Consider the following 26,988-nt stretch of genomic DNA (forward strand, 5'->3'; position numbering starts at 1 on the left):
ACCTAATTGAAGTGTGGGGGCTAAGGACATTTAGTTCCAGGAAGCAATTAATTAGTTGAGAGCCAGTGTTCCAGCTGTTTTAGATCAAGGGAAAGGAGAAAAAAACAGCTCTGAATCAGGAATGTAGGGCAAATAATAAAGAAAGGAAGGGTACCCCTAAACCTCATTCATCCTCTTCAGGGTAACTCCTCTTACTGTTCACCAACTGCGCATTTTCCCATCCACATTTGCAAAAATATTGTGATGCTCCTCATAAGACCGTCCAAGGTAAGAAAAAAGATGGATGCAGACTAGGAAAATATGGGAGGAGTACAAACGGATCACAGTGCCATGTGGGTCAACTGTACAATTTCATGAAGGAGGCATAGAAGTGGAATACAAAAAGGGAGGTGAGAGGAGGTCGATGAAACAAGGGTATGAAAGACAGAGTACTAAAATGGTATGATGTATGTTTTTAAATTGTTTTTGTTTTGGTTTGTTTAGGTCAATGTGTCAATGTTGTGTTTTGTATTGTTTACCGGTATATATTGTATTGTATTGTTTTTTCCCTTTCTTGTTTTTTTCTTTTTGTTTTTTTTCTTCTTCTTTTTTGTAAGTTTTAAAAGTAATAAATATTATTTTTAAAAAAAATATTCATGAAGGAGGCATGTCTGGGATCACCCTAAGAAAAGGTATTTGCACCTGTCCTTTCTTATATCTGAGTGTGTCAGCATTTTTTTAGAGAGAGAACGTGCCACAGAGATCAGACCAAGTAATACAAAAGTACTATGGTATTCATCTTTTTATTGGCTCTCTTGCCTCAGTATACTCACCAATGGAATATCTCTAGCCTTTTCAATGCGAACTATTTTAACTGTCTCTCCTCCATACAGACCTACATTCTCATAAATCTTTTCATCCGTCACTGGCTCTGGTTGCATTTCCTGCTCAGCAACTTTATCATGAGCCAACAGCAGTGCCTAGTGTAAAACAAACAGTGCCATTTATAGAAAGTGATATTCACACATTAGAGGTAATTTATTATAAGTGGGACACTTTAAAAAATCCAAGCAGATAAAGATTCAACGTGCAGGCTGTGGTCCAAGGAAGTCATATCATACATGTTTTCTTTTGCTTTCAGCGTGGATGGGTAGCTACATAACAGAGCTATAACCAAGAATTATGGTTGAATGAACAAAGGATTGTGCTTTCATAAATGCAGGCTGTGACTATTAATACAACAGAAAATAGCCGTTGCCCATTTGTTTTCGTTTTAATTTTAATTGCAGTTGTCCTGTGAAGGTGTAGCACTTGAAGCAGCTGCACATTCCTCATGAGATATTTGACTCATACCTGTGTCTTACTGGCAAAACTTCAAAATAGCAGGATACACACATAACAGAGAACCTATGTAGCTTGAATTTTGAAGTTTTTATTCAAAAAGAAAAGCTACTGTTTAGGTGTGTTTTTGCAGTATGCAACTATTATTTCTTTGAATCATGACCATGGAACTTTACTATATTAGGCATGAAGAAAAAGTCTGAAATTTACAATACATAGACTTTAAGAAAACAATGGAAATGTTTTTTCATTTGCAAATAAACAGTTTATTCCTACCTGAATATGAGGGGCATTCAATAAAGAATTAAGTTCCAATCCATCTTTCTGATGGCTTGGCTTCAAAACACTCTGTACCTGAAACACAGGTGAACACCAAAAATACGATGATGTCTACTATCCTACCCCATAACACACACAAACACCCGAAATAAGTTGCACAGTAAGAATACCTTTCCAGAATTAAAAAGGGCAGAACTTCATGTTACATAAACAAACACTGGTTCCCAAACCATTTTCATAGACTAAACAACATACACACAGACACTTTTAAGAGCAAGAGCGAGTGAGAGTGTTTAACCCTTTCAACCACAATTATTTTTCCTCTAGCTAGGCCAGTCTGAAAACAGCCTTGCAGAGTGAATACAGGTGAGAGGGCAGGGCTGACAGGGCAGAGCTGAACATCCCCTCCTGCAACATCTCCACTGAACATCTCTCCACCCATGGATACATCTAATTCTACAAATATGAGATTCCAACCTTGTGCTTTCTGATAGTGTTTAACTCCACCCAAAGCTTTGTCTGATCTGCCAAGTTTGTTTTTCTATGAGCTGATGCTGATTTTTCTATATAACACTTTATATCAGATTAAAAAAATAAAAATAAAATAATAAAGGAATGGCTACACAAATTTCTATTTTGACAGAGATGCATGAGATAGAATGCACAAGAGGGATTCAACATAGCACTAAGGAGATTGCTCCATCATTTCTGCTTGCAGAGATGGAGCAATCTCCCCTCTCCATCTAAGCATGCTGTTCTGAGGGTTCTCCTGATCCCCCTGAACCAATTTGGGGGGGCACACATGGGGAAGAGAGGCAGAAGTCCTTGAGTGGGCTTCTGTTAGTGGGACTAGTTGGTTGAATCAGATCCTCAGTATTCATAACATTTTCATTGAAAAAATATTCACGATTGAGGCTATGAGACAGGCAAAATAATTTCAAAGAGAAAGGATGTCTGCAGAATATACAGATCACACTCATTTCTGTACTTCAAAGTGAATGATGTTTCCTTCAAAACCAGTGTGGCACTAGCTTTGATCCACCATCAATACCTTGTTAACAGTAAAAATAAAAAGGGGGGGGGAGAGGATCAGAAACCGAGGTGGAACAGCAAAAAAATGTGTTTCCTGAATATTGGGGGATGTTTGGCACTACAATATTAACTCCCATACACTGGAAAAGTTAATTGCTTTACAGACTGACATTCAGATCAGTAAGGAGTCTTGCTTAAAACAGGCTGAGTCAACTGGGCAGTTAGGATGTACAACACAGAGGCCATGTGAATGCGTGGTTCAGAGATCCAGGGATCGGGTGTATTTTTTATTCTGGGCGGGGTTGCACTTTCCCTGAAAGAACAAGTATGCAGTTTGGGGTTTCTCTGAGAACCACCATTGTTACTTACTGGAGGTCCATGTAAGTGCAGTGGCAAAGAGCATCTTTTACTAGCTCTGGCTGGTATGCCAACTACAATTCCTTCTGGATGATTACAGTTTAGCCAAGCCACAGTCATGCTGGTAAACTCAAGATTAATAATAATAATATTTTTTTATTTATACCCCGCCCTCCCCAGCCAAGGCCGGGCTCAGAGCGGCTTACAAGCAATAATAAAAACAAGATGAATGGTTACAAACTTAAAAACAAAAATAAAATACAACATTAAAATAATGGAACATTAAAATGTAGCCTCATCGCAGGAGGAGAAGGAAAAGAAAACAGAAAGAGAGGGAGGGAGGGAATCAAATTGGCTCCAGGCCAAAGGCCAGGCGGAACAACTCTGTCTTACAGGCCCTGCGGAAAGAAATCAGATCCTGCAGGGCCCTGGTCTCATGAGGCAGAGCGTTCCACCAGGCCGGAGCCAGAGTTGAAAAGGCCCTGGCTCTGGTTGAAGCTAATCTAACTTCCTTAGGGCCCAGGACCACTAGGGTGTTGCTATTTATGGACCTTGAGGCTCTCCGTGGGGCATACCAGGAGAGGCGGTCCCGTAGGTACGAGGGTCCTAGGCCGTGAAGGGCTTTAAAGGTCAAAAGCAGCACCTTAAATCTGACCCTGTACTCCACCGGGAGCCAGTGCAGCTTGAAAAGCACTGGGTGAATATGCTCCCATGGCAGAGACCCCGTGAGGAGCCTTGCTGCAGCATTCTGCACCCGCTGGAGTTTCTGGGACAGCTTCAAGGGCAGCCCCGCGTAGAGCGAATTACAGTAGTCAAGCCTGGAGATGACCGTCGCATGAATCACTGTGGCCAAGTCAGGGTGGGAAAGGTTAGGGACCAACTGCTTGATGTGGCGAAGGTGGAAAAATGTCGCCTTGGCTGTTGCTGTAACCTGCACCTCCATGGAAAGGGAGGCGTCAAGGATTACACCCAAACTCTTAACGGAAGGCAATGGCACTAATTGGGCCCCCGCAAGAGAAGGGAGTTGGTCCCTCATCCCCATGCCATCCCGACCTAGCCATAGGACCTCTGTCTTTGAAGGATTTAGTTTCAATCGGCTCCCACGAAACCATCCAGCCACAGCTTCCAAGCATCTGGTCAGTGTGTGGCCATCCATCAGCAGATAGAGCTGAGTGTCATCAGCATATTGGTGACAGCCCAGCCCAAAGCTCCGGATAATCTGGGCAAGGGGGCGCATAAAGATGTTAAAAAGCATCGGGGAGAGAATTGCGCCCTGCGGCACTCCACACACCAAGGAGTGGCGCGACAACATTTCCCTCCCTAGTGCCACCCTCTGTCCCCGACCAGAGATAAAAGAGCACAACCAGTTACGGCCTATGCCCTGTATCCCCACGTCTGCGAGGCGGTGGTCCAGAAGATCATGATCGACCATGTCAAAGGCTGCTGACAAATCTAAAAGGATCAGCAGTCCTGACCCGCCTCGATCCAGTTGTCTACGGAGATCATCTGTTAGGGCAACTAGAGCCGGCTCCGTCCCAAAACCAGGACGGAAACCGGACTGAAATGGATCTAATGCCGATGTTTCCTCCAGAAACCTACCAAGCTGTTCAGCAACCGCTCTCTCAATTACCTTACCCAGGTAGGGAAGATTTGAAACTGGGCGGTAATTGGATAGGTCTAAGAGATCTAATGAAGTTTTTTTTAAGAGTGGACACACCACTGCTTCCTTCAGTTCCCCTGGGAATGTCCCCGTGTCAAGGGACAAATTGATCATTTCAACCAGGGGGGTCCGCGCAACATCTGGACACTCCCTAATCAGCCAAGACGGGCACGGATCAAGGAGGCAGGTGGTGGGCCTACCAACTTGGAGGAATCTATCCACATCAGTAGGGAGTATCCGATCGAAATGGTCCAACACTGGACCTGAAGTCAGTCGAGGGGCCTCCAGTTCAGTCACTGTATCTAAATTGGCAGGGAGGTCACGGCGGAGCAATAGGACTTTCTCTGCAAAAAAACCTGTGAATGCCTCACAGCTGTGGGTTGAATTTGTGCTTAAATTTGGTTGTCCTCCTAAGGACGTTATTGACCTAATTATTCTAAAAAGTTGTGCCGGGCGAGAGCTAGCGGATGCAATGGAAGCTGCAAAGTAAGATTTCTTAGCAGCTTTCATAGCCATCTCATAGGCTTTCATAAGCGTCCTATAAGATGTTCTTGAGGCTCCGTCACGAGTCCGTCGCCATACTCGCTCTAGCCGTCTGAGATCCCGCTTCATTTTCCGGAGCGCCTCAGTAAACCAAGGGGCCCGGTTTCGACGGGGTCGCGATCTCATCAATGGCTGCCAAGAGCCGGTTATTCCAGTCCTCAACAAGGTCATCTAATGAGTCGCCAGGAGGAGCAGGGTTCCGCAAGGCTTGTCGGAATCTATCAGGATCCATCAGTTTTCGCGGACGAGCCCAAATAGGTTCGCCACCCGAGCCGGGGAGGAGCAGGAAGTCAATCTTGGCTTTCAGAGCGTAGTGATCAGACCACGGCACTTCCACAGCAGGGAGCATGATCACATCTATGCCAGCCCCAAAGATCAGATCCAGCGTGTGGCCTGCTTGATGAGTGGGGCCCAAAACAATTAGACTGCTGTAACAAGCTGTCCACGTGGGGCTGCCCTGAGACTTGGTTTGGAAGCTGCAACTAGTGTAGAATACCATGGGTAGGTTGCTTATTAGCACATCCTACTGCATGCATGTAACACCTCTCCTGAATGAACTGCACTGATTGTCAATTTGCTCCCAAGCCAAGTTTAAAGTTCTGTTATTTACATAAGAGCCTAAAGAATCTGGGAACCAGTCGACTAAGATCTTCAGAGAGTCCCTTCCATGGCCTGCTCTGATCTATCTAGCAACAACCAGGAAAGGGCTCTCACTACAGCGGTGCCCGTGTTGTGAAATAGTTTCCCCTCAGTAATGTGTTTCTGCAAGCAATTAACAACTTTTTTGTTCACCCAGGTATTTGTAGATTGTTGAGTGCTGGATTGTTTACTTCCATTTCATGCATTTATTATATGACTACTTTTCTGCATATTTTTATTTGCTTTAATGCAATGTTGTTTTAAACATGCTGTACACCGCTTTGGTACGTCATGTGAAAAGCAATATAGAAGTGCTTTTATAAACAAACAAACATTTCTTCCTTAGAAATGCTAAACAAACTGCTAAACTGTCACTTAGAAGGTCTACTCTATTATTATGCTATGGGGTCTAGAATTGTAATATCTTGCCAATGTGCGACAGAGCATTCCATGCCAGAAACTACTTTCTTGAATCTTGCATCAGCTGATCTTTGAGGCTCAACACTCAGACTATTTCCCCCTAATCCTAGCCCTCAATTTTGCCGCGTTTAACTGGCTTTAAAATCAATGTAATTAAATTTGATGTTCAACAGCTATTTTTATAACAGAGACAGAGTGCGCCACATTATTTTAGGGAGTTAATCTCCACATAAATTCCTTAAGCCTGCATGCTTTGCTCAGCCTCCTAATTAAATTAAAGTTTCAGAAAAATAGATAAATCATATTTTCCTTGCCTTGTTATTAAAACTACCTTTTGTCCGTAACAACAGTGAGGAAATAGTTGGATTGAGAATTATCCTACACAGTACTCACATTTAAGCAATAAAGCAAACAACATACTCTATTGAATATTAGTCAGAAAGTACAAGGAATGCCTCCCAGTAGGGCATGTGCACAGCATCCATGCACTTATCCAAGCTATTGAAAATACTTTCTTATGGCCCTTTTTAAAAGGAAAACTAAAAAATGAGGGCTCTTCTGATACAGACATAGACCTCAAATTAAGCAGCTGGTCCTATTTTCTTGTGGTATTGAACATGAAAAAACTTAGGATAGTTATTTATTGTTATTGACCCAGGCTTCCAGTTCTCATAGGGACCTTGCAAAGTAGCTGTTCAAAATAGACTGTTCTTAAAATTGCAGCCATATTTTCATTAGATAGATAAAAACTAATATTCGTTTTCTTTTTGTTATAAGACAAGGCATCCTAATAAATGTTTGCTCAAAATTGTAAGCAATTCAAATATAACAGAATGCACAGTATGTGTGTCTGAAAAAATAGAATCTCAACAAGCAAAATATATTTTAGCCTGAAATGCTTTGAAAACTTTACATCTATTATATATTCTAAATATTATTGTTATTATTTTAAAAAATAGTATTAATAAAGCCATCCACATCTCAAACATCCCAGGAATTCCAGATGGCAAGAAGCAATGTAAACATTCAAAGTAGCAAAATAAAAATATAGGCTGTTAAAGTACTTTATATAACTGGCTAGTCCAAAGTAGCAGTAGTTGTCAGTCTTCTGAACATTAGCAGAAACAAAATCCAATTCATTCTACAGAATTTAAGTTAACAAGACTTACTAGCTGATTTGTTGAGGTACTGAATGAACTCAGATCTGTGCCTGCATGTATATGCAATTGCTTCGCATTTGTAAAAATTATATGTGCAGTGTCTGCTACTATCAGCCTGGTAGTAACAACAAAAGTGGACATTTACTGCCAAGTCCATGCTAACTTTTGCTTCGTTTAGTAATTTAAATGTGTTAGAAAAATAAAACAAATTGCCAGAAGTGGTAGAAACAGAAAAGGTAAAGGCTTGCTTCAAGCACCTATTTAGGTGATAACAAAAACACTGGTTTGTTATAGTAAGCTGCTTTATCTGCAATACACTTTCTTTTTTAGAGGCTATTAATTTAGTAAAAGCAATTCAATGCTGAATAGCATACCATGCTGATGTTATTTAGTTTTTGGGCAGGATCTTATGAGCTACTTTAAGAACATGCAAGGGTTTGGGGGTTTACAGTGAAACTTTAAACTATTTCTGAGACCAGACTACCACTCCATACCAAAATGTGCTTTTGGGAGACTCCTTAGGTAATTTGAAATGAGATATGGTAGACTGCTGTTTAAGACACAACAATAATAAGCTCAGTGTCCATTTCGGCATGCATAACTAGTCAGATGATCCTTTGGGTCCTGGGTATTGAATTGTATCCGAAGTACGAAGCCTAAACGAGGAAGCTTGCAGAAGAACAGAGATATCTTTTAAATCAATTAGGATACTGAACACTGTTGTCTGCCATCTTACATTTCTACTTCTCAGAGTCTGAAGTTATTTTCTTCTGGACAAAGAAAACAGATAGTAATACATGCTATATGCTGGTTCCCCTCCCCAATTTAATGACATAGCTATTACTGGCAATTTGAAATAAGCTACTACTAGTTTCATTATTGGATGCAAATGTACACTATACATACCTCTTGTGCAAGCTCTTGCGCATTGGAGATAAGTGGGTATGGTGGACTGGTTTTGTTCATATGCACGGTAACCGCATTATGTATTTTAAATGCATTTTGAAAGTCGGTGTTTTGAACCAGCTGTAAAATTAGAGCTATTTCCTCTTGGCTTTGGGGATCTACCAGGGTGTGCTGAACATGTTTCAGAGATGATAGAAGCTCCTCAACTTCTAAAAAGAAAATTGAAATACGTTACTTAGCCTGAATATATAAGGTAAATGAAACAAAAAAAGAAAAGCCTCATTCTGAAGAACTGGTTATGATATAAGATGAAAGGCCAAATAGAAGAGCAAGGCTTTGCAGGAAAAAAATTAAAACTGCCCTTTTCAAATTATTTTTGCTATTATAAATATTGGGCTTGATAAACCTAAGTTAACAGTGGTATAAAATTATTATTCAACAATGTATATTTTCTATGTTTTTTAGCATATTGCTTCAAGTCATAATTAGTGTCCAATAAATTCCAACATTAGTATGGTAAGATCAATGGTTGATTACACAATGGCCCTGTTCATACATCACAGTAAAGTTCAGATGTGTTTTAAATGTAAATGTACTTAATTACTGCAATTCCACTTCACACATGAGTTGGCTCCTAATGAAAAGGCTTACAAAAATCAGACTACTTGCAAAAAACCTGTGGCTGCTTGCTTTACTATACAGCAGGGAAAATGCTAGAGCTCCCAACTGAGCAAGATTTAACCCTCAGTCATCAGCTGATGTGCAGGGGATTAAACTTTGCTGCTTTGTCTGGAAACAGGTGCACAGCAAAGGCAAAGCTGAACCCTGCCCTCCTGGGCATCAGATGACATGCACGATATCAGCAGATTGACAGGTGGACATGATTTTGGAAAAATAGCCTCACTGGCCAAACTGGACCCCCTGGGGGCCAAGAATGACCCATGGGCTAGAGGTTCCTCACCTCTGCACTAAACCACAGTGAAACTTTGGCTTCACATTGTCGCTTGTTTGGAGTGCAAACAAAACCCTATTTCAGATACAATGCTCAGTCAGGAATTGTGATTTATTTCTCTCATGTAATACCAGGGAAGAGCATAACAGGAGAGTTCATTGTGTTCATGGTAAACAACTCACTGTGGTTTGCTGTGATGTGCAAGGTATAGGATCCCTGGATGGTTAAGTCCAGTCAAAGGTGACTATGGGGTGCGGTGTTCATCTCACTTCAGGCCAAGGGTGCTGGCGTTTGTCCACAGACAGCTTTCCAGGTCATGTGGCCGGCATGACTAAACCGCTAATAGTGCACGGAGGACAATGACAAGTGCCAGAGTGCACAGAAACACCGTTTACCTGCCTGCCACAGTGGTACCTCTTTATCTACTTGCACTGGTATGCTTTTGAACTGCTAGGTTGGCAGAAGCTGGGACAGAGCAACAGGAGTTCACATTAACAGGAGTTTATTTGATGTGAAAATAAGGTCATCATCACCATTATGAGTGTCAGAGTTTCTGAACTTGCATCCTTCTAAACCTATACTGCCTTCTCAGGTGGCAAAACGTGACCCTAATAAACTTGCACAGAAGGATGGGAGGATAGCCTTGCATGCAGCTATGTGTACGCAGTCTGCTATTGTGTGCTTGTGTAGTAAATCCAACACTGGCATTAAGAAGAAAAGAAGCCACATACTAAGAAGCAACTCTTTCTGAACTCCCTTCTCAAGTCATATTGGACGTCAGGGCATTACAAGGGCAGTCACCCACATTAATCCAATGTAGATCACTAAGGCTCCACAATCAAGAAACAGTCTATGTAGGTCTTGGTTGGTAGTAGCAGCACCACTTGTTTTAGGATCCTATTCCTCCCTGGAACTTCATGCCACTTCTTCTGGGTGTCCCATACAACTTAATTCATAACTGTTCACACTCATGAGACTGTTATTCCTGAACAGGAAGGGTTCATAACACCACTGTGCTATATACTCAGATGATTACACAAAGGAAGATAAATTATGCACTGTTGTCAGTTCTGTGGATATAAAAGTCACAGCTTTCTTATGGCTTAAAGACAAATAGTTTAATTGTGGGGGAGGTGGAGTAGAGGATAAGGCAGAGATAGCTCTATCATTCCACAACACACACACACACACACAGCCTGAAACGTGAAAGGAAAAGAGAACAGAAAATGAATTCTTGAGTTGTGAACTTTCACTGGAACATAAATGATTTTTATCTCATTTTGTACTTTGAAAAGTAGTAAAGATTTGCTATCATTCTTTAGAAGGGTCTCAAAGTAAGTAATATCTAGACACAGGTGGCATGCATATTTTATCAGAAACATTTAATAATGAAAGTCAACATAAAAAGTCACCAAAAGACATACTCTATTGGAAGTGAATGAGCTGCTTTAAATGTCACTTTAAACCATAGGATAAATTCTGATTTAAAGTCAATGAGTTTACCATTGTAGTTTGTTGGGAGAAAAAGAAACCATGAGCACAGGTTCACATATTGTGGAAAGAGAAGCCTCTGGTTTGTTTGTTTCCTAGCACACTAAAGAAAGGAGCAGGGGAGGAGTGAAGCAGAGTCTTTTGAGCTAACTTATGGTTTAATGTGACATGCAAGCCAGTTTAATATGTTAATATGAATTGATAGGCAATTTGTACCCATAACTGCAGTGTAATTTTAACTCTGCAGAAACATTTCTCTCTCCCTGCCCCACCCTCAGAAATTATTAATACACATGTGATGGGTACATTAGCCTGCTTAGCATTTTGCCTCTTCTGCACAACCTCCTCCTCCCAACAAGAACAAGGCTCTTATAGCACTTCTTCTGCCCCTGTATTCTCTCTCTTCCAGATATGAACTCTGGCAGCTCAAAGAACCCAGAACAGAGCACGAAGGTTGCCCCCCCCCCGAAACACACACAGAACGTGTTGGGGAGGGGGGAGAATTTTCCTTAAGCGCCACCTCTCCACACAAATATGAACACCTTAAGAGGCTAAAGGAGGACCGCAGTAAGAGTGAATGTTGAAAAGGTAAAAGATCAAAAACATCCCACTGTTCTCATACAGTAAAGACAACCCTATTCTATCTCGGCTTCACCAACAGCAACATAGGCATTACAAGTTTAATTCTAGATTTGGTATGTTGGTCTTAAAAATATAGATACATCACAATAACTCCCATTTTCTAGCTAAAGCGATGAGTCATACATTGATATTTACTCCCCACAGCTTTTCACAATTAAAAGAAAACATAGGCTGGCACAAAAAGTACTACAAATGGTATTCTGTATATGTACAGGAGCTTTTTAGCTCTTCTCTCATGCTGACAGTGGACAAAGGTCTGAAGCAGAGTAGCATCTCAAGAAGTACAAAGAGCTTCTGGCAGAAGGAAAAAGCTGTCCACCCTTCCTCTCCCAAACTTGAACAGAACATGGTTTACTCACAATAAAGGAAGATTTCTTCTCAATACTTTGGAACTGTTACTATTACCTTATTACTCTATATTTTCTGATTTCAGCAGCAACAGGGTAGACATCCAATGTGCATATCACTCAAATTAATACCAGAGAATAAACAGAAGTGCAACTAAGGGGAGGATTCTTTTTCAACATGACAGGAAAGCAGATTTGAAGGAGGCAGAGGAAATTGTGCTGGGTCATATTAAATAAATGTTGAACTAGGCATCTCTGAAGAATAGGACAGGCAATAATATATGCCTTGCTCTCTGAAGCAAATTCTTATTTGGGAATATCACTAGTAATTAACAGGTGAAAGGACTATTTTCTTTTGGAACTTTACAACCCAAGGCAATGCATGCATGATTTAAGTATGACAAAATCTAAAAGCAGCTATATTTAAGGTAAAAAAAGAAATGAGGAAGGGGAGGGAATAGCTGCAGGGTTGTTGTTTTTTTGCTTTCTTCCTTGAAAAACAAAATTCAAACTATAGCCAACTTGCATCCTGAAGAAAAATACAAATGCAAACAGAAACAATAGTCCTGTGTGAGTATGTGTATTAAAAATGCAGAATCACTTATGCTTAACATACAGAACAGTATTACCGTATTTTTCCATGTATTAGATGATGTTTTTGACTCAAAAATCATGTCAAAAAACTGGCGTCGTCCAATACACAGATAGTGGCATGGGGGAGGAGCAGCACACCCGCCCGTTGGTTGGCTGGAGCGCAACTTCCTGCGATGCCACAGCGTGAGGGAAATGATCTAGGGAGTGTTTCCTGCCCGCAGCTGCATGGGGGGGAAAGCTCAACAACTTTGTGTCATCTCCCCTCATTTTCTTAAAACTGAGTCCCCCAAAATGGGGGGGGGGTGTCTTTTACATAGGGTAGTCTTATAGATGGAAAAGTACGGTATATCAACGGGTGAAGTGTTTGATTTATTCATTTATGATTTTTGAGGAAAAGTACTCATATGACAAACTAGTGAGGGAAGGAACGATGTTAGCAAACTGCCACATTCCTGGGGTACAATAGCAGTTATATGCTGCTCCTTTCCAAATAAAATAAATAAAATAAAAGATATAATTCTTTGCACAGCCACACATTTAAACCAAGTTTGACAGCTTTCAGAGCAAGCTAGAATTTTGTTTTGAAGTTCAGCAAAAGTGTCAAATGTTGAATCTAGAAAGCAGAAAATATGCCACGCTTACAGAAAATTCCATGCTATAAATACACAGTGCAGTTCTTTAGTGCTTATTTTATTCTACCCTTTGAAATTTAAAGATGTCAATATTCAGCTACTCATAAGCACAACTACTTTGAAGGCTGAAGACTTGAGACCTCACTTACATGTGATCTGCAAAATTTCACATAAATGTGGGTATTTCCCCTACAAGTTCCTCAAATTAGCAAGTATTTATTCTAGTATTAATGCACTAATGCATAAAATGACAGTCTTATTTTACTGGAGACTGAAGAAAGACAGAGTTAAAAAATATTAAAACAGGTAAAAAACCATAATCCCTGCAGATGTTGTTTTACCCTTTCCACCCCTGTTGAAGGAAATCCCTATTCTGAAGGTTGCTTTAGCAAGTTAATGTCAAAGATTTGGATGCAACCAAAAGAATTCTAGACCTTTGGGACTTTCTCTCCACAAACCCATCAGAATGAACTGATGGGACTAATCTGTAAGCATGCTCAAAGCCAGCCTCAGTGGCTTTCCACCCTACAGAACCAACATGTAAATGGTATCAAGAAGGGCTACACATGGAACAAGAGCTTTGCCAACTAGTAGCTTCTAACCAATGCCTAGGCTGTGAATGCTACTCAGGCTGTATTTTGGTGACCGTTGCCAATGTTTCCATGAAGTCCCATCTGGCAGAGCTTTTCCAAATAGTGAAAGCCATCCTTGGATGGGTTCTCTCTCAGCAGAGATTAAGCCATTCCACACCTGCTGTGATGGGCTTTCACATATATTAATCCTCCCTGCATGACACTGTAACTGACAGGAATTTAGCAGAACACTCTCATGAGTAAAAACCATAAGGCAGAATGCAGTCAAATACACATAACAATTCTGCAGCATTTCCATGTGGAATGCTGTGAAAAATGAAGCTTGGAGGAACAATGCCTGGGCATTGGTTAGGACTTTGGCTACAGAAAGCAGAATCTTTTAATGAAATAAAGAATTAAGAGAATGAATACTGGACCCCCTACATATACTATATCTAAGACTGGTTACAGGTCTGCAAAAATCAAGTCTCAAGTGTAGCATTTTCTCAAATTAAATCTCTCCTCATCACCACAGCAACAGGTTCAGACTGCTTGCTCTAAGTCATGGGTAGGCAAACTAAGGTCCATGGGCCGGATTAGGCCCAATTGCCTTCTGGATCCGGCACACGAACAGTCCGGGAATTGCCACGGGGATCGCCAGCGCGTGTTCTTTCCCTCTCCCTCACACGGGGGTGGTGGCTCCTCCTTTCCTCATCCTGGCTTCTCCCCACCCTGCCTAGAGGAGGAAGGGGGCTGGGCTTTGAAGCAGAAGTGCTTCAACGGCCGCCATTTTAAGCAGCCCCTCTCCGGAGCCCTTTTGCGTGCCACTCACCGTCCCTCTGCCGCTGTCAGCTCCTGCTGCTCACAAGACACAGGTAAGCAGCCACCGGGGCTCATGGTGCTCTTGCATCATCACCCCCCTCAAAAAAAAAATATAGCCTGGCCCCCTGAAAGGTCTGAGGGACAGTGGACCGGCCCCCTGCTGAAAAAGTTTGCTGACCCCTGCTCTAAATCATATTTATAAAGTTAAAATACAACCAGTGCCTTTAAAGGCAACACAGGTCAACAATTTATGAAACTGATGCAAAGTAACAGTAACTAAGTTGAAAGAGTTGCAACACTATTATATTGTAGCTAACAAATCATTTTTTGCAGATGAAAGTGAAAGTGCATGTCTATATTGTTGTGATTACCTATGCTGGATGTAGCTACTTTCATTAAAAACCACTTATAGTTCCAGAAACATTTCCTTTTAAGTCCAGTGGCAATTTTACCCAAGTTCCTTACTACAAAACAGTTCAGATGATCTACCCAGCCATACAGTGGTGCCCCGCAAGACGAATGCCTCGCAAGACAAAAAACTCGCTAGACGAAAGAGTTTTCCGTCTTTTGAGGTGCTTCGCAAGACAAATTTCCCTATGGGCTTGCTTTTTTCCCTCCCCCCCCTTTTCTAAGCCGCTAATAGCCGCTTAGCTGCTAATAGCCACTAAGCCGCTAATAGCGCTAATCCGCTAATAGGGGTGCTTCGCAAGACGAAAAAACCGCAAGATGAAGAGACTCGCGGAACGGATTAATTTCGTCTTGCAAGGCACCACTGTATTTACTGACACTTAATCATGGTTTCATGTGATGTCTGAATTGACAAAGGATGGTTAGCAACTGGCTAGCAAACCGCAAATCAGAAGTTACGGGTACGGACTACAAAAAAATGTTTTAGTGTAGAGTCCTCCTGTTCAAGACTTAATCCACTTCATTTACCCCCTTTTCTGTGCCCATCCTGCAAACCAGTCAGCATTGTGTGGGTTCCTCCCTTAAGGTTTAGTTGTAAAATGTTACCATATTTCTGTCATATGTGGGAATCTATTAACCCTGCTTCTATCTCCTCTTGTGTTTGGATGGTGCTATTTTAGCTACATAACAAACCTGGTTCTTTTGAATGCCAATTCTTATTAGTGTATATATGATTATGGTTTGAGGTGGATTGCAAATCATAACTTGTGTGGCATGATGTCTGATTTGACATACTATCGTTATAGCCACTGCTTTGCCTCCAGAGGTCACTGCAACCAGAGACTTAGGTGTTGAAGAGACAGAAAATGAACTAGACAAGAATTTGCAGAACCCAGTTTGGTGTGATTTACCAACTCCCATAATATAAAGAAAACTTTCAGTCTAACATTATAGCAGCTAGAAAATTACCTTTAACCACCTTTATATATCTTACTGCTTTACACTTAATTTACCCCAACAATTATATTAGGTCATCATTTTACTCAAATAATATGCCCATCAGTAGGAATGTATATAGGAATATAGTCCAAACCTAGGGGAATAGATATTTGCTTTCATAAATTCTGCACTATCATTTAGTTATTAATTTATACAGCACTATCCGTGTACATGTTTCTTGACTGGTCCTCACACTAAGGGCTTCAGGAATGGGAAAAATGGAGGTGGAATAAGCAGAGGGTAAATGTGTGATTATTTCAGTTATACATACTTTGGCTAAGCTATAATAGGATTGTTGATGTTATGTGCCCAGGCAGTAGCTTTGTTGCTTGTTCATGTATAGCGACACCAATTTTTAACTGTTAACTTCCAGTCCTGTCAGGCATAGCAAATATTATTGTTGCCCTTTGCCTGGTGTCTCCCCAGGCATGGCTGTTTGGCTTACCATGTATTTCTCCTTAACATCTCAGTATGTTAGATTTGCATTAATTTATTTGCAATACAAACATTTTGCTTAGAGACTCTCTGTTGTTCACTCTCATTAGTATGCATCTCATATTCATGCATGGCATGTGCTTTGCCTAGTAAGTTTCTGAAATGCTTTCTGAACTTAAAACAAATATAATAGCAGCATTTTAAAGCGCTCTCCAAATGTTATCCTGCAGAGCACATGGTTCCTAAATTCTATTTATTTAAACAATTTATACTGCTATACTACAATTGTCTCTAAGTAGTTTACAGTGATACAATACAAAAAGTAAAAATCAATTAAAACCATTAACATCAAACTTCAAATGAAATGCCTGCTGGGGGAAAAAAAGTCTTCATTAGATGCTGCAAGTTCAGTAGGGAGGGGGCCTGTCTGACGTCAACCAGAAGGAAGTTCCACAAAATTGGACCCACAGTTCTAAACACACGGCTCCTGGTGGTTATGGGCTGTGTATATGATCCTTGGGGAACCACTAACAGTGACTCCCCTGAAGACCTGTGTTCAGTTTAGGGATATAAGTGATTAGGAGATCCTTGAGGTATCCTGGACACAATTGTTAAGGGCCTTGTAAATTAATACAAGCACCCTGAACCTGGCTTGGTAGCATATGGGCAGCCAGTGAAAATTTTTGGAGCACCAGAGTTAGGTGCTGGTGATAGTCTATCCCCATTAACTCTGTAGCTGCAGCATTTGGCACCAGCAGGAGTTTCATTAAAAAGTTTCATTCCAAGTTATACATACCTAGGATTTTCACAGCACAATGTGGGCTCTCTAGAATAACTCCTTCGCCTGTGTCAAACATAGGGTTGTCTATTCCAGTTTTGGGAGGAATTTGAGCTAGCTTCTTCAACCGCATAGAAGAATTAAGGTCCAGTTCCTGTTTCTTTCCATCTTCTTCCCGCCTTCGCCTTAGGTCCTCTTGTTGTTGTCTAATTCGCTCAAGTTGAGCACTCCTCCGCAGTGGCATCATCCTGGTTCCCAGATCACCAGGGCAATCAACAGCCATCTCTCTGTGCCTCTGAGGCTCCTCAAGCGGTACAAGATCCACATTTTTTGTTTCACTGTCAGAATCTTCTGTTATATGCCCATTCATATGAGAGGTTGTCATTGTTGTATGCAGTAAGTCGTACCACTTGTCAGACATAAACTCTATTATAAGGCCTATTTTCTTGAAGGTACCACTTAAAATCCATTATAGCATGAACCAATTCTTCATATGCGTCAGCAGATCAAGATGAAAATAAATTTCCAACAAGAAAATCTGAGAAAATACAAAAACAACACAGTAAAATTAACTTCACCTAATGTTACAGTTACATTCAGTTGCTATCAGTAAATTTAGCAGAAATACTTGGGTACAGGGATTTCCACATTCTCCCTCCAAGGTAAAAAGCCAATTGCTCATATTGTGGGGGAATTTGTACACTGCTACATGTACAAATGCAGATAACTACACTGGCAGAGGAAGGGAAGGACCCTCAAAACCAGCAGGTAACCTAAAAGTTCCCAAGGCTGTATGTGCAATGCACACAGGTGAATCAGTACTTGGATAAGGAAGAACATAATATGATTTAGTGATTAGTTGTTCTTTTTTTAAAAAAAATATATTAAAGATTTCTTTACCAAAATATGTGCATTGTCTTTTTTCAAGTTGTCTTTTATTTCAGATCAGTTTCATTTGTTGTGAGACGTGAGTGTTGCACAGAGTGTGAGGTTAGGAAAAAAAGAGGGGGGAATGGTGAGTGGGGTGGGGTCGGGTGGCAATTCTTCTATTCTTCTACTTAGTGTTTGTGTGGGGTTTTGTGTCAGTATCACTTGTATGGGTTCTCTTACTATTTGCTTGTTTACTTCCTTGGCGGTGAGAGGTTGGGGGTGGGGCCTAAGGTGTGGTAGGTTATCTTTGGTTGGCTGTAGTGATATTTGTTTTTGTTTGTGAGTGGGGTGTGTGTGTGTGTGTTTTTGGATCAGGTTAGCCAAAATGGTTTGTATGCTGTCAGCGGATTCTTGTTGTCTTGTTGGGTTATGTATGTGATAAAGGGGAACCATACCAGGGTGAAGGCGTCTTCTCCTATTTGTCCCCATGTCAGTTTCAGTTTATTGGTTAGTTTTTCTAATAAGGCTTTCCCCCCATACTATTTGATACCATTAGTCTATGCTTACTCCTGACAGGTCTCCTCAGTGTCTGGCTATGCTGCTTCTGGCTGCTGACAGAAGGTGGGTTATGAGCTCTTTATAAAGTGTGTGGGCATTATTATCTTGGAAGATGTTTACTATGGCCAGTTCTGGGGTGTGTTCTAATACCTGTTTAGTTATTTTGCATATTTCTTATAGGACTGCTGTCCAGAGGGATTTGATTTTGAGGCATTCCGACCGCATGTGGAGGTTCTGAAGATTTAATTTACAGGAAGTTTGTTACTCTAATTTTATCACATAGATTTTCCCATCAGTAAAAGTCCTTGCTTTAGGAATCACTGACAGCTTCCTTATTTCCCTTCTATGAGTTTTCAAGGCTCAGTCTTCCCTCAACTAAGACAGCAATCCTAAACCCTGATCTGCCTGCTGGTGGGAGCTACTAACTCCACCACAATAAAGGAACCCTGCCATGTCCAATGAAAGTTTGGAAAAGTGCATGCTCCCACCAGCAATGTTCCCACTGGTGGCAATGACTAATGGAGCTAATTGCAGCAAAAAATGTCAGGAACAACTGCCCTCTCCTCCACACCTTTTACCAAGGCTGGTAGAAGGGGTAGGACTTTAGATGCAGTTGTGGATCTGCCACCCTGTCCTATTCTGCTGTTCCTGGCTAGTCCTTTAGATTATTCTGTTACCTAGCTTCAGGTTAACTGTGCCTCTGTTGCAAACCGGTACTTTTGTGGACCACCATTATCAGTTTCTGATCTCTCTCATTTGCCTTTGTTACTCAGAAGAATAACAGTTCAGTTAAAACAACGACTAAAAATGTTTTTTGTTTCATTATGCCCATCTTCAAAGCTTATAGTTTAGAAAATGATTATTCTGCACTAGCTTCAAACTGGGAGGATTCCTTCCCACTTTAGTTCACAATCCACAGTTGGCATATCTCATTTTGAATATTGTGGTTTATGCAAAAAACATAAAGGACACAGGCTTCAAATTATGTGACATACAGGAGGTGTACGTTTTTTTAAACTTTATTGCTGAATGGTCTGAGTGATCATCATTTAATTAGAACATGATGGCTGTTAAGGAAAGACTGACCATGACAAAGTTTCAAACTTAGTAAAACAAGTTTCTGTTTACACTGTTTAATTCCCTTTACTCCCATCTACTTAAAATAAATGATAGAATCTGGAGGAGTACATTGGCCTTGGTCTTAGTAATTAGCAATAAAGATATGCTATGTTTAACTTTATACTACAAGCTGGATAATTAAATTAAAAGTCTAATACTACAAAATCTGAAGAATCATAAATAACCAGGACTATATTGATTTGCAAGTGCATTCTTTAAGCAAGATTCCTTGTGGATTGACAGGAGAGAGTAAGTTGGTGGGCGAGAAAAACACACTAACAGTCAGGGACACTGGCCTCAGGAACAGGAGAAGTCATTCCAGCTACTAGGTTTTACAAGCCCAAATATGTGTAAGTAAATGTCTAGCTCATAAAGGGTAAGCAAGCAGAAGTAAGTCACCAAGCTATTTTGTCTATAGAGTATGAATGTACAAGAGAAACTGGGAGATATTTCATGATTTTGCTATGAAAAAAAGCCAGAAAAATAAAGATTTTAAGTAAAATGGTCTATTTATAAATGTTTACAATCACATTGGTTCATTAGAATAAAAAATGAAAAACATTGGAGGATAAATTTAAATTAAATTTAAATTATTAGGATCAATTTAAAAGTTATAAAAACTCCATTTATGTTATGCCAGAGTTAGGCAACCTGTGACTTTCCAGACAATGTTGGTCTCCAGTAATCATCAGCACAGCTAATGGCCCAGGGTTACTCTCTCACTCTCTCTCTCTCTCTCTCTCTCTCTCTCTCTCTCTCTCTCTCTCACACACACACACACACACACCATCCTTCATCCAAAATTCACAGGGCAAGTTCATGACATAAAAATACAAAAGAACAGAAATAATCTAATCTAATCAAACCAAACTCCCTCTTTTCATAAACACATCTAAAAGGCCACAGAATTTTCATCAGGCAAAAGGCCTGGTTACAGAGAAAGGTTTTGCCTGGCACCTAAAGATATGTAATGAAGGCGCTAGGCAAGCCTCCCTAAGGCGAGCATTCCACAACCAGGGAGCCAGTGCAGAAAAGGCCTGTTCTCATGTTACCACCCTCTGGATCTCTAGTGGAGAGACATGAAGAGCCTCTGATGATGATTGCAGGGTCTGGGTTGCTTCATTTGGGGAGAGGTGGTCCTTGAGGTATTGCAGACCTGAGCTGTTTAAGGCTTTACAGGTCAAAACCAGCACTTTGCACTGGGCCTGGAAACTAATTAGCAGTCAGTGTAGTTGGGCCAGGATTGGTGTAATATGCTGAAAGCCTCTTGCACCAGTGAGCAGCCTGGCCACCAAATTCTGCACCAGCTGAAGTTTCTAAACCATCTACAAAGGCTCCAAGAACGTGAACCTATTTAAGGATAATTATGAAAAAAGTTGGGCAGAGGTAAAGAAGGATCTGGAAATATGGTCAAGGTTGAAACTTTCCTTGTTAGGCCGAATTGCTAATATTAAGATGAATGTATTGCCTAGAATGCTGTTTTTATTCCAGACGTTGCAGATTTTGGACAAGATGGATTGTTTCAAGAAGTGGCAGAAAGACATATCAAAATTTGTCTGGCAGGACAAAAAGCCCAGAATTAAATTTAAGATTTTAACTGATGCAAAGGATAGAGGGGGGTTTGCCCTGCCGGACTTAAGACTTTATTATGAATCGGCAGCTTTTTGCTGGTTGAAACACTGGCTACTTCTAGAGAACACTGACATTTTGGATCTGGAAGGGTACGACAATAGCTTTGGTTGGCATGCATACTTATGGTATGACAAGGTAAAGGTGTATAAAAGTTTTAAAAACCATATTGTAAGGAAAGCATTGTATAATGTTTGGACTAGATATAAAGATCTGCTGGAAAGTAAAACCCCCAGGTGGGTGTCACCAATGGAAGCTAGGGAAGTAAAAAAGCTTAATATGGACTCTAAATGGCCAAAATATCATGAGATTTTAGAATATGATGGTGAAAGGGTGAAACTTCAGAGTTATGAGAAACTAAAGCCTAAGGTTCGAGATTGGTTGCATTACCATCAGATAAATGAGACATTTAAACAGGACAGGAAAATAGGATTTCAGAAAGAGAAGTCAAAACTAGAAACAGAACTGTTGGAACCCAATACTAAGAACTTATCAAAAATGTATAACTTGCTGTTGAAATGGAATACACAGGATGAAACGGTGAAATCAGCAATGATTAAATGGGCACAAGATATTGGTCATGATATTATGTTTGCTGACTGGGAACAGTTATGGACCACCGGTATCAAATTTACTGCATGTAATGCCTTAAAAGAAAATATTATGAAAATGATCTATCGGTGGTACATGACCCCAGTCAAGCTTGCAAAAATTTACCATTTGCCTAATAATAAGTGTTGGAAATGTAATGAGACTGAGGGCACTTTCTACCACCTTTGGTGGACCTGCCCAAAGGTTAAAGCTTTCTGGGAAATGATCTATAATGAAATTAAGATGGTCCTTAAGTGGACTTTTCCTAAGAAACCAGAGGCTTTCCTCTTGGGCATGGTGGGCCAAGTGGTGCTAAGGAAGGATAGGACTTTCTTTATGTATGCCACTACAGCAGCAAGAATTCTACTGGCAAAGTATTGGAAGACGCAAGAACTACCTACTCTGGAAGAATGGCAAACAAAGGTGATTGACTTTATGGGACTGGCCGAGATGACGGGCAGAATCCGTGACCAGGGGAAAGAGACAGTGGAAGAGGACTGGAAGAAATTTAAAATATATCTTAAAAATAATTGCAAAATTGAGGAATATTAAGATGTCAGGGGGTAAGAGGTAAAGAATTGCAGCAGTAATCAAAAAAAAGCTAAAGGAATCTTGATGAAAGGGAATCAAGATAATGGGCTTAAGGGTTGCTAAAGAACTATTAAACAAGGATGCAGGGATGGGGAGGTATGGGGAAGTCAAAAGAAAGAAGGGTATGAAATGATGAGTTTGAAGTTATATTGTTCTATATTGTTTTTATTATCTGTTTGAAAAACGAATAAAAATTATTAAAAATAAATAAATAAACCATCTACAAAGGCTTACCAGAGCACCGACAGAAATTAGGTTATCCCTTTCCAGATAGAGGCACAGCTAGGCCACCAGCCGAAGCTGATGGAAGGCACTCTGCACCACTGAGGCCACCTGAAATTCAAGTGATAGCAAAGGATGCAGGAGTATCCCCAAGCTACATACCCACTGCTGCAGAGGGAGCGAAACCCCATCAAGAGCAGGGAACCTTCCATCCATCCTGTCTAGAGAACTGCCCACTAACAGAGCCTCATTCGTATCTGGATTGAGATTGTTTGTTGGCTCTCATCCAGTCCATTACCAAGGCAAGACCAAGGTGTTTCATGTTGTAAGGGCCAGGGCCTTTTCAATACTGGCCCCGATCTGGTGGAACGCTCTGTAACAAGAGACTAGGTCCCTGCGGGACTTGACATCTTTCTGCAGGGCCTGCAAGACAGAGCTGTTCCACCTGGCCTTTGGTTTGGACTCAGTCTGACCCTTATGTTTCCCTCCCCTTATGGTTTTTTTGATCTAGGGGCTACTATTAAAATGAGGCTGCATTTTAAATTGTATTTTAACCCATATTTTAATAAACTGGTTTCTCTCCCCCCCCCCCCTTATGTTTTTATTGTAATTTTACTGGTGTTAGCTGCCCTGAGACCGGCTCTGGCCAGGGAGGTCAGGGTATAAATAAAAAAATTATTTATTATTATTATGTCACCCTGTGGTCTCCATGAAGGTTAGTATATAAATATAATAAGTACTACTCAGAATTGTTTTAAAGATTTTCTTGCATATCGAATCTGAGCATATTGATTTCAACTGTACAGCAGAGCAAGATGTCTTCAAATACAAACAAGTTCAAAGGTCATTATAGATGTGCAGTTAATTAATTTAATTAAATTAAACAATACCACAATACAGTTTCTGTAAAAGAAAAAAGAGCATTATTTTTAATCAAATTTAGAATTTGTTGGAAAGAGTTGGAGAACAACACTAAGAGTCCCAAATCAACTCCTTGCTTGTTGTCAGTCTCACCAATTTAGCAGGACTTAAATCTGTGACTGAAGAATGTTGATTAATCACACCAGTGCACCAATCTTCATAGCCTGATTATTGCACTAGCTAAGAACAACATTAAGTTCAAAGTCACTTCATAATTTCTAGTAAACATCTAAAATATGTAGATGGTGGGAAATGACCACACTAACGGAAGACTTTAATTTTTGTATTTATAATGGAAGCATTTTATTTCCAGCTACTGCAGTCTTTGAAGCACATATAAAAAGATGCCAATATTGAGTAGATATATACTGAAATAATGGAACATGGTTTAATTCCCTTCATTTCCTCTCTCATGTCTCCCACCTTTGGGCAGCAGCTGGAACTCCTCATTTATACCAGATTAGCATTCCATTGGCACTCTCAGGAGCTGACTGTTTGTTTCCATAGCAACAGCTCTGCCAGCTAGCCTGCAACTTGTGCAAAGCAAAAACTTAAATCATGAAATCGCAACCAGCCATTCCTCTGTCTTCTCAGATTCTTTTCTACTGAAGTCAGGTAACAGTGATTAGCATCCTAAGCCTGTTAAACAGAAAATTAGATGATTACTCATATGCAAAGCTGTACTACATCTTCCTACTAGCTGTATCAAGCTCAGTTGGCAGATGGCTAAAGCTTCCTAGTAAGTAGAAGTAATGATGTCAAAACCTCTAAAGAACAGCACGTAAACTATCTGCTCTATTTACGTCAGTTATCTGAGACCACTTAATACTGACTCAGGTGAAAATTCACTTTATGTGATAGGCAAAAATAATAATTGTAGATTTAATGTAAAAGTGTAAACTATCAGGTTCACTTATACTAATGCTGTGTGCACTTTAGAAAACCTTGAAGACTGGACTGCTTAACAGTTCAGCTGATTTACTGGTCTTCCAACCACCATGAAAAGATATCCCCACTATTCATTTCCTGTGAAGCTTATTCACAAAGGGGGGAAAAGAGTCTACCCACCTACAAAGCAGTTCTAGTTTCTCCAACCAATCAATAATACAACCTGGAGGATTAGACATCAGTTTCCTGGCACAGGTAAAATGACAATTTCAATGCCACCTCTTAGAAAATGCAATTAAGTGTTATAGGTCTCATTTATAAATATTGTGAAACCCATTTTGATTGGCTCCAAAGCAGTGTTAGAAACTCAGATATATAAGCTAGGTGCCAAACCAGAGTTACAGTTGTCAAAATAGAATGCCTAGTTGCCATTTTGGGGCCAGTCGGTTCAAAAGTGGTATTTTTCAATATGACTTTTTGGTTCCTGAAATTCATTCTGATTGTGCAGATAAAATGTAATGAATAGAATTCTACAGGATGTGTTGCTAGTGTGTGAAAACAGTCAAGATCCAAGCATCCCCAGGCATGCACCTCCAGAAGGTGGAGACGTCAGGCACCATCCTGGAACCTAGGCATCTTCACTCGGTTGCAAGTGCCGATAGCCAGGTACAAAATGCACATGGCGAATTTTAAACACTGTTCCAAAGAACAACACACAGTGATTCATGAACACAGTGGCTTTTCATACCCCATTTCTTGGTACAGCCTTTCATGTCCTCCAAAAATCCACTTGATGATCAAAGGGCTACCAAGAGTGGTTACAGTATGGGACACCAGGGATGGGGGAGAATTGACAACTTCTCTATGAACAAATGCAAGACACACTTCAGATCCAAACCTCCTTCCAACACAGTTCAACATCATGGTTAACTGCTCCTTAGCTCCTGGCAATTCGCTTCTCTGGAACCTCCCCCTTCGGAATAAAAATTTGCTTGTGCCACACAGAATTTTTTATTGGTAAGAAATGCATTGGAAAACAAAAAGAAACAACTCGTAGCAGTGCTAAAACACATAGAACACAACTACTTTGTAATATGACCATGAGAAAGTATAAAAGAACGCAGCTACATAAGAACATGAATCATTCTCAAAATATAATTATAAACAAGCCTCTCACATATGTACCTTAAGTATTATACAAACTCAGTGAGAGGTGGGAGCTTGCTTTTGCTGGGTAATCTCATTTATATTAGGTCTAATGTGAGATAAACACTCTCATCTCCTCAACACCACAAAGAAGCCTTTCTCTTTTCTGATCTTTCATAATTGTCAGAGTTGAAAATCCCTATTCACAATATGTCGTGGAGAACTGTAGAATAATAGCCCATGCTCTTGAAGAGAGGCATGGATACTGTTTCTGATCATATATTTTTTAAAAAATTTTTTAAAAATACTAACTATACTGTACTGAAATGTTTAAAAGTTTCTTTGATTGTCCTTGAATATTCCTACCACACTTGCTATCCTCTCCTGCCACACCTGTGTGGTGCACCACACCCCTTATGAACCACTGTCTTGGGGGAGGGGATGAATGAGTGCTACTCTGTTACTCTTGCTTGACTTTTGCTGTAGCTTTCAATAGCATGAACCATGGAATCCTCCTGGATTACCTATGCAAGTTGGGGACACAGTATAGGAGGTTCCACTACTTCTGTGATCATTTCCAGACAGTAAGCATTGGAGAGTCCCATGGACTGCAAGAAGATCAAACCTATCCATTCTTAAGGAAATCAGCGCTGAGTGCTCACTGGAAGGAAAGATCGTGAAGCTGAGGCTCCAGTACTTTGGCCACCTCATGAGAAGAGAAGACTCCCTGGAAAAGACCCTGATGTTGGGAAAGATGGAGGGCACAAGGAGAAGGGGACAACAGAGGATAAGATGGTTGGATAGTGTTCTCGAAGCTACCAGGATGAGTATGACCAAACTGCGGGAGGCAGTGGAAGACAGAAGTGCCTGGAGTGCTCTGGTCCATGGGGTCACGAAGAGTCGGACATGACTAAACGACTAAACAACAACGCGTTGGATGACTGCCTTTCAGCTCCTTTGCAATTGTGTTGTAGGATGCTGCAGTGCCCCTTCCCCAAATGCTATTTAACTTCTAGATGAAGCAGCTGGGTGCAGTAATTAGGTGGTCTGGGTCACAGACACAGAGTCATCAGTATGCTGATGACACACATCTCTATTTCTCTGTAACATCTGAATCATGTATTACTGCACAAGACCTTAGCCAGTACCTGGACTTAAGAGGTGGGCTGGAGTGGTGAATAAAAAAAAAAAACCTCACTCCTGGTAAGATCAAAGTCCTATGTGTGAATAGTTCCTAGGTCTGATCTGATCAACTGCATGTTCAGGATGGAGTTGAACTACATCTGAAGAAGCAGGCTGTTAGGCTAAGAGTACTTCTCGATTGCTGATGCTGCTGATGCTGGAGGCCAAGTGTCTTCAGTGGCTAGGAGTGCTTTCTACTAGCTTTGGCCGATATGCCACAAATGGCTACAGTGATATATGCAGTGCAATCTCAAGAGTGAATTATTGCAATGCACTCTTATGT

General features: G+C 40.6%; 1 protein-coding gene across 4 annotated transcripts in view; it reads right to left on the reverse strand.

Moving 5' to 3' along the window:
* Positions 1-26,988, reverse strand: part of PALS1 (protein associated with LIN7 1, MAGUK p55 family member) — a 58,594-nt gene that overhangs the window by 19,419 nt on the left and 12,187 nt on the right. For 2 of the 4 annotated variants that reach the window (XM_079951445.1, XM_079951448.1), the window contains exons 2-5: positions 17,007-17,526; positions 8,317-8,525; positions 1,597-1,674; positions 813-959 (exon numbers count right to left, since the gene is read on the reverse strand). In XM_079951445.1, the coding sequence (XP_079807571.1) occupies positions 813-959; positions 1,597-1,674; positions 8,317-8,525; positions 17,007-17,409 (837 nt within the window). In that variant the 5' untranslated portion in view covers positions 17,410-17,526. Of the gene's footprint in view, positions 1-812; positions 960-1,596; positions 1,675-8,316; positions 8,526-17,006; positions 17,527-23,912; positions 24,129-24,557; positions 24,624-26,988 lie in introns of all 4 variants that reach the window. The other 2 variants (XM_079951447.1, XM_079951446.1) reach the window with 2 other exon arrangements.

The sequence above is a fragment of the Podarcis cretensis genome (assembly GCF_951804945.1).
Source record: "Podarcis cretensis genome assembly, chromosome: 1".
Classification (NCBI taxonomy): domain Eukaryota; kingdom Metazoa; phylum Chordata; class Lepidosauria; order Squamata; family Lacertidae; genus Podarcis; species Podarcis cretensis.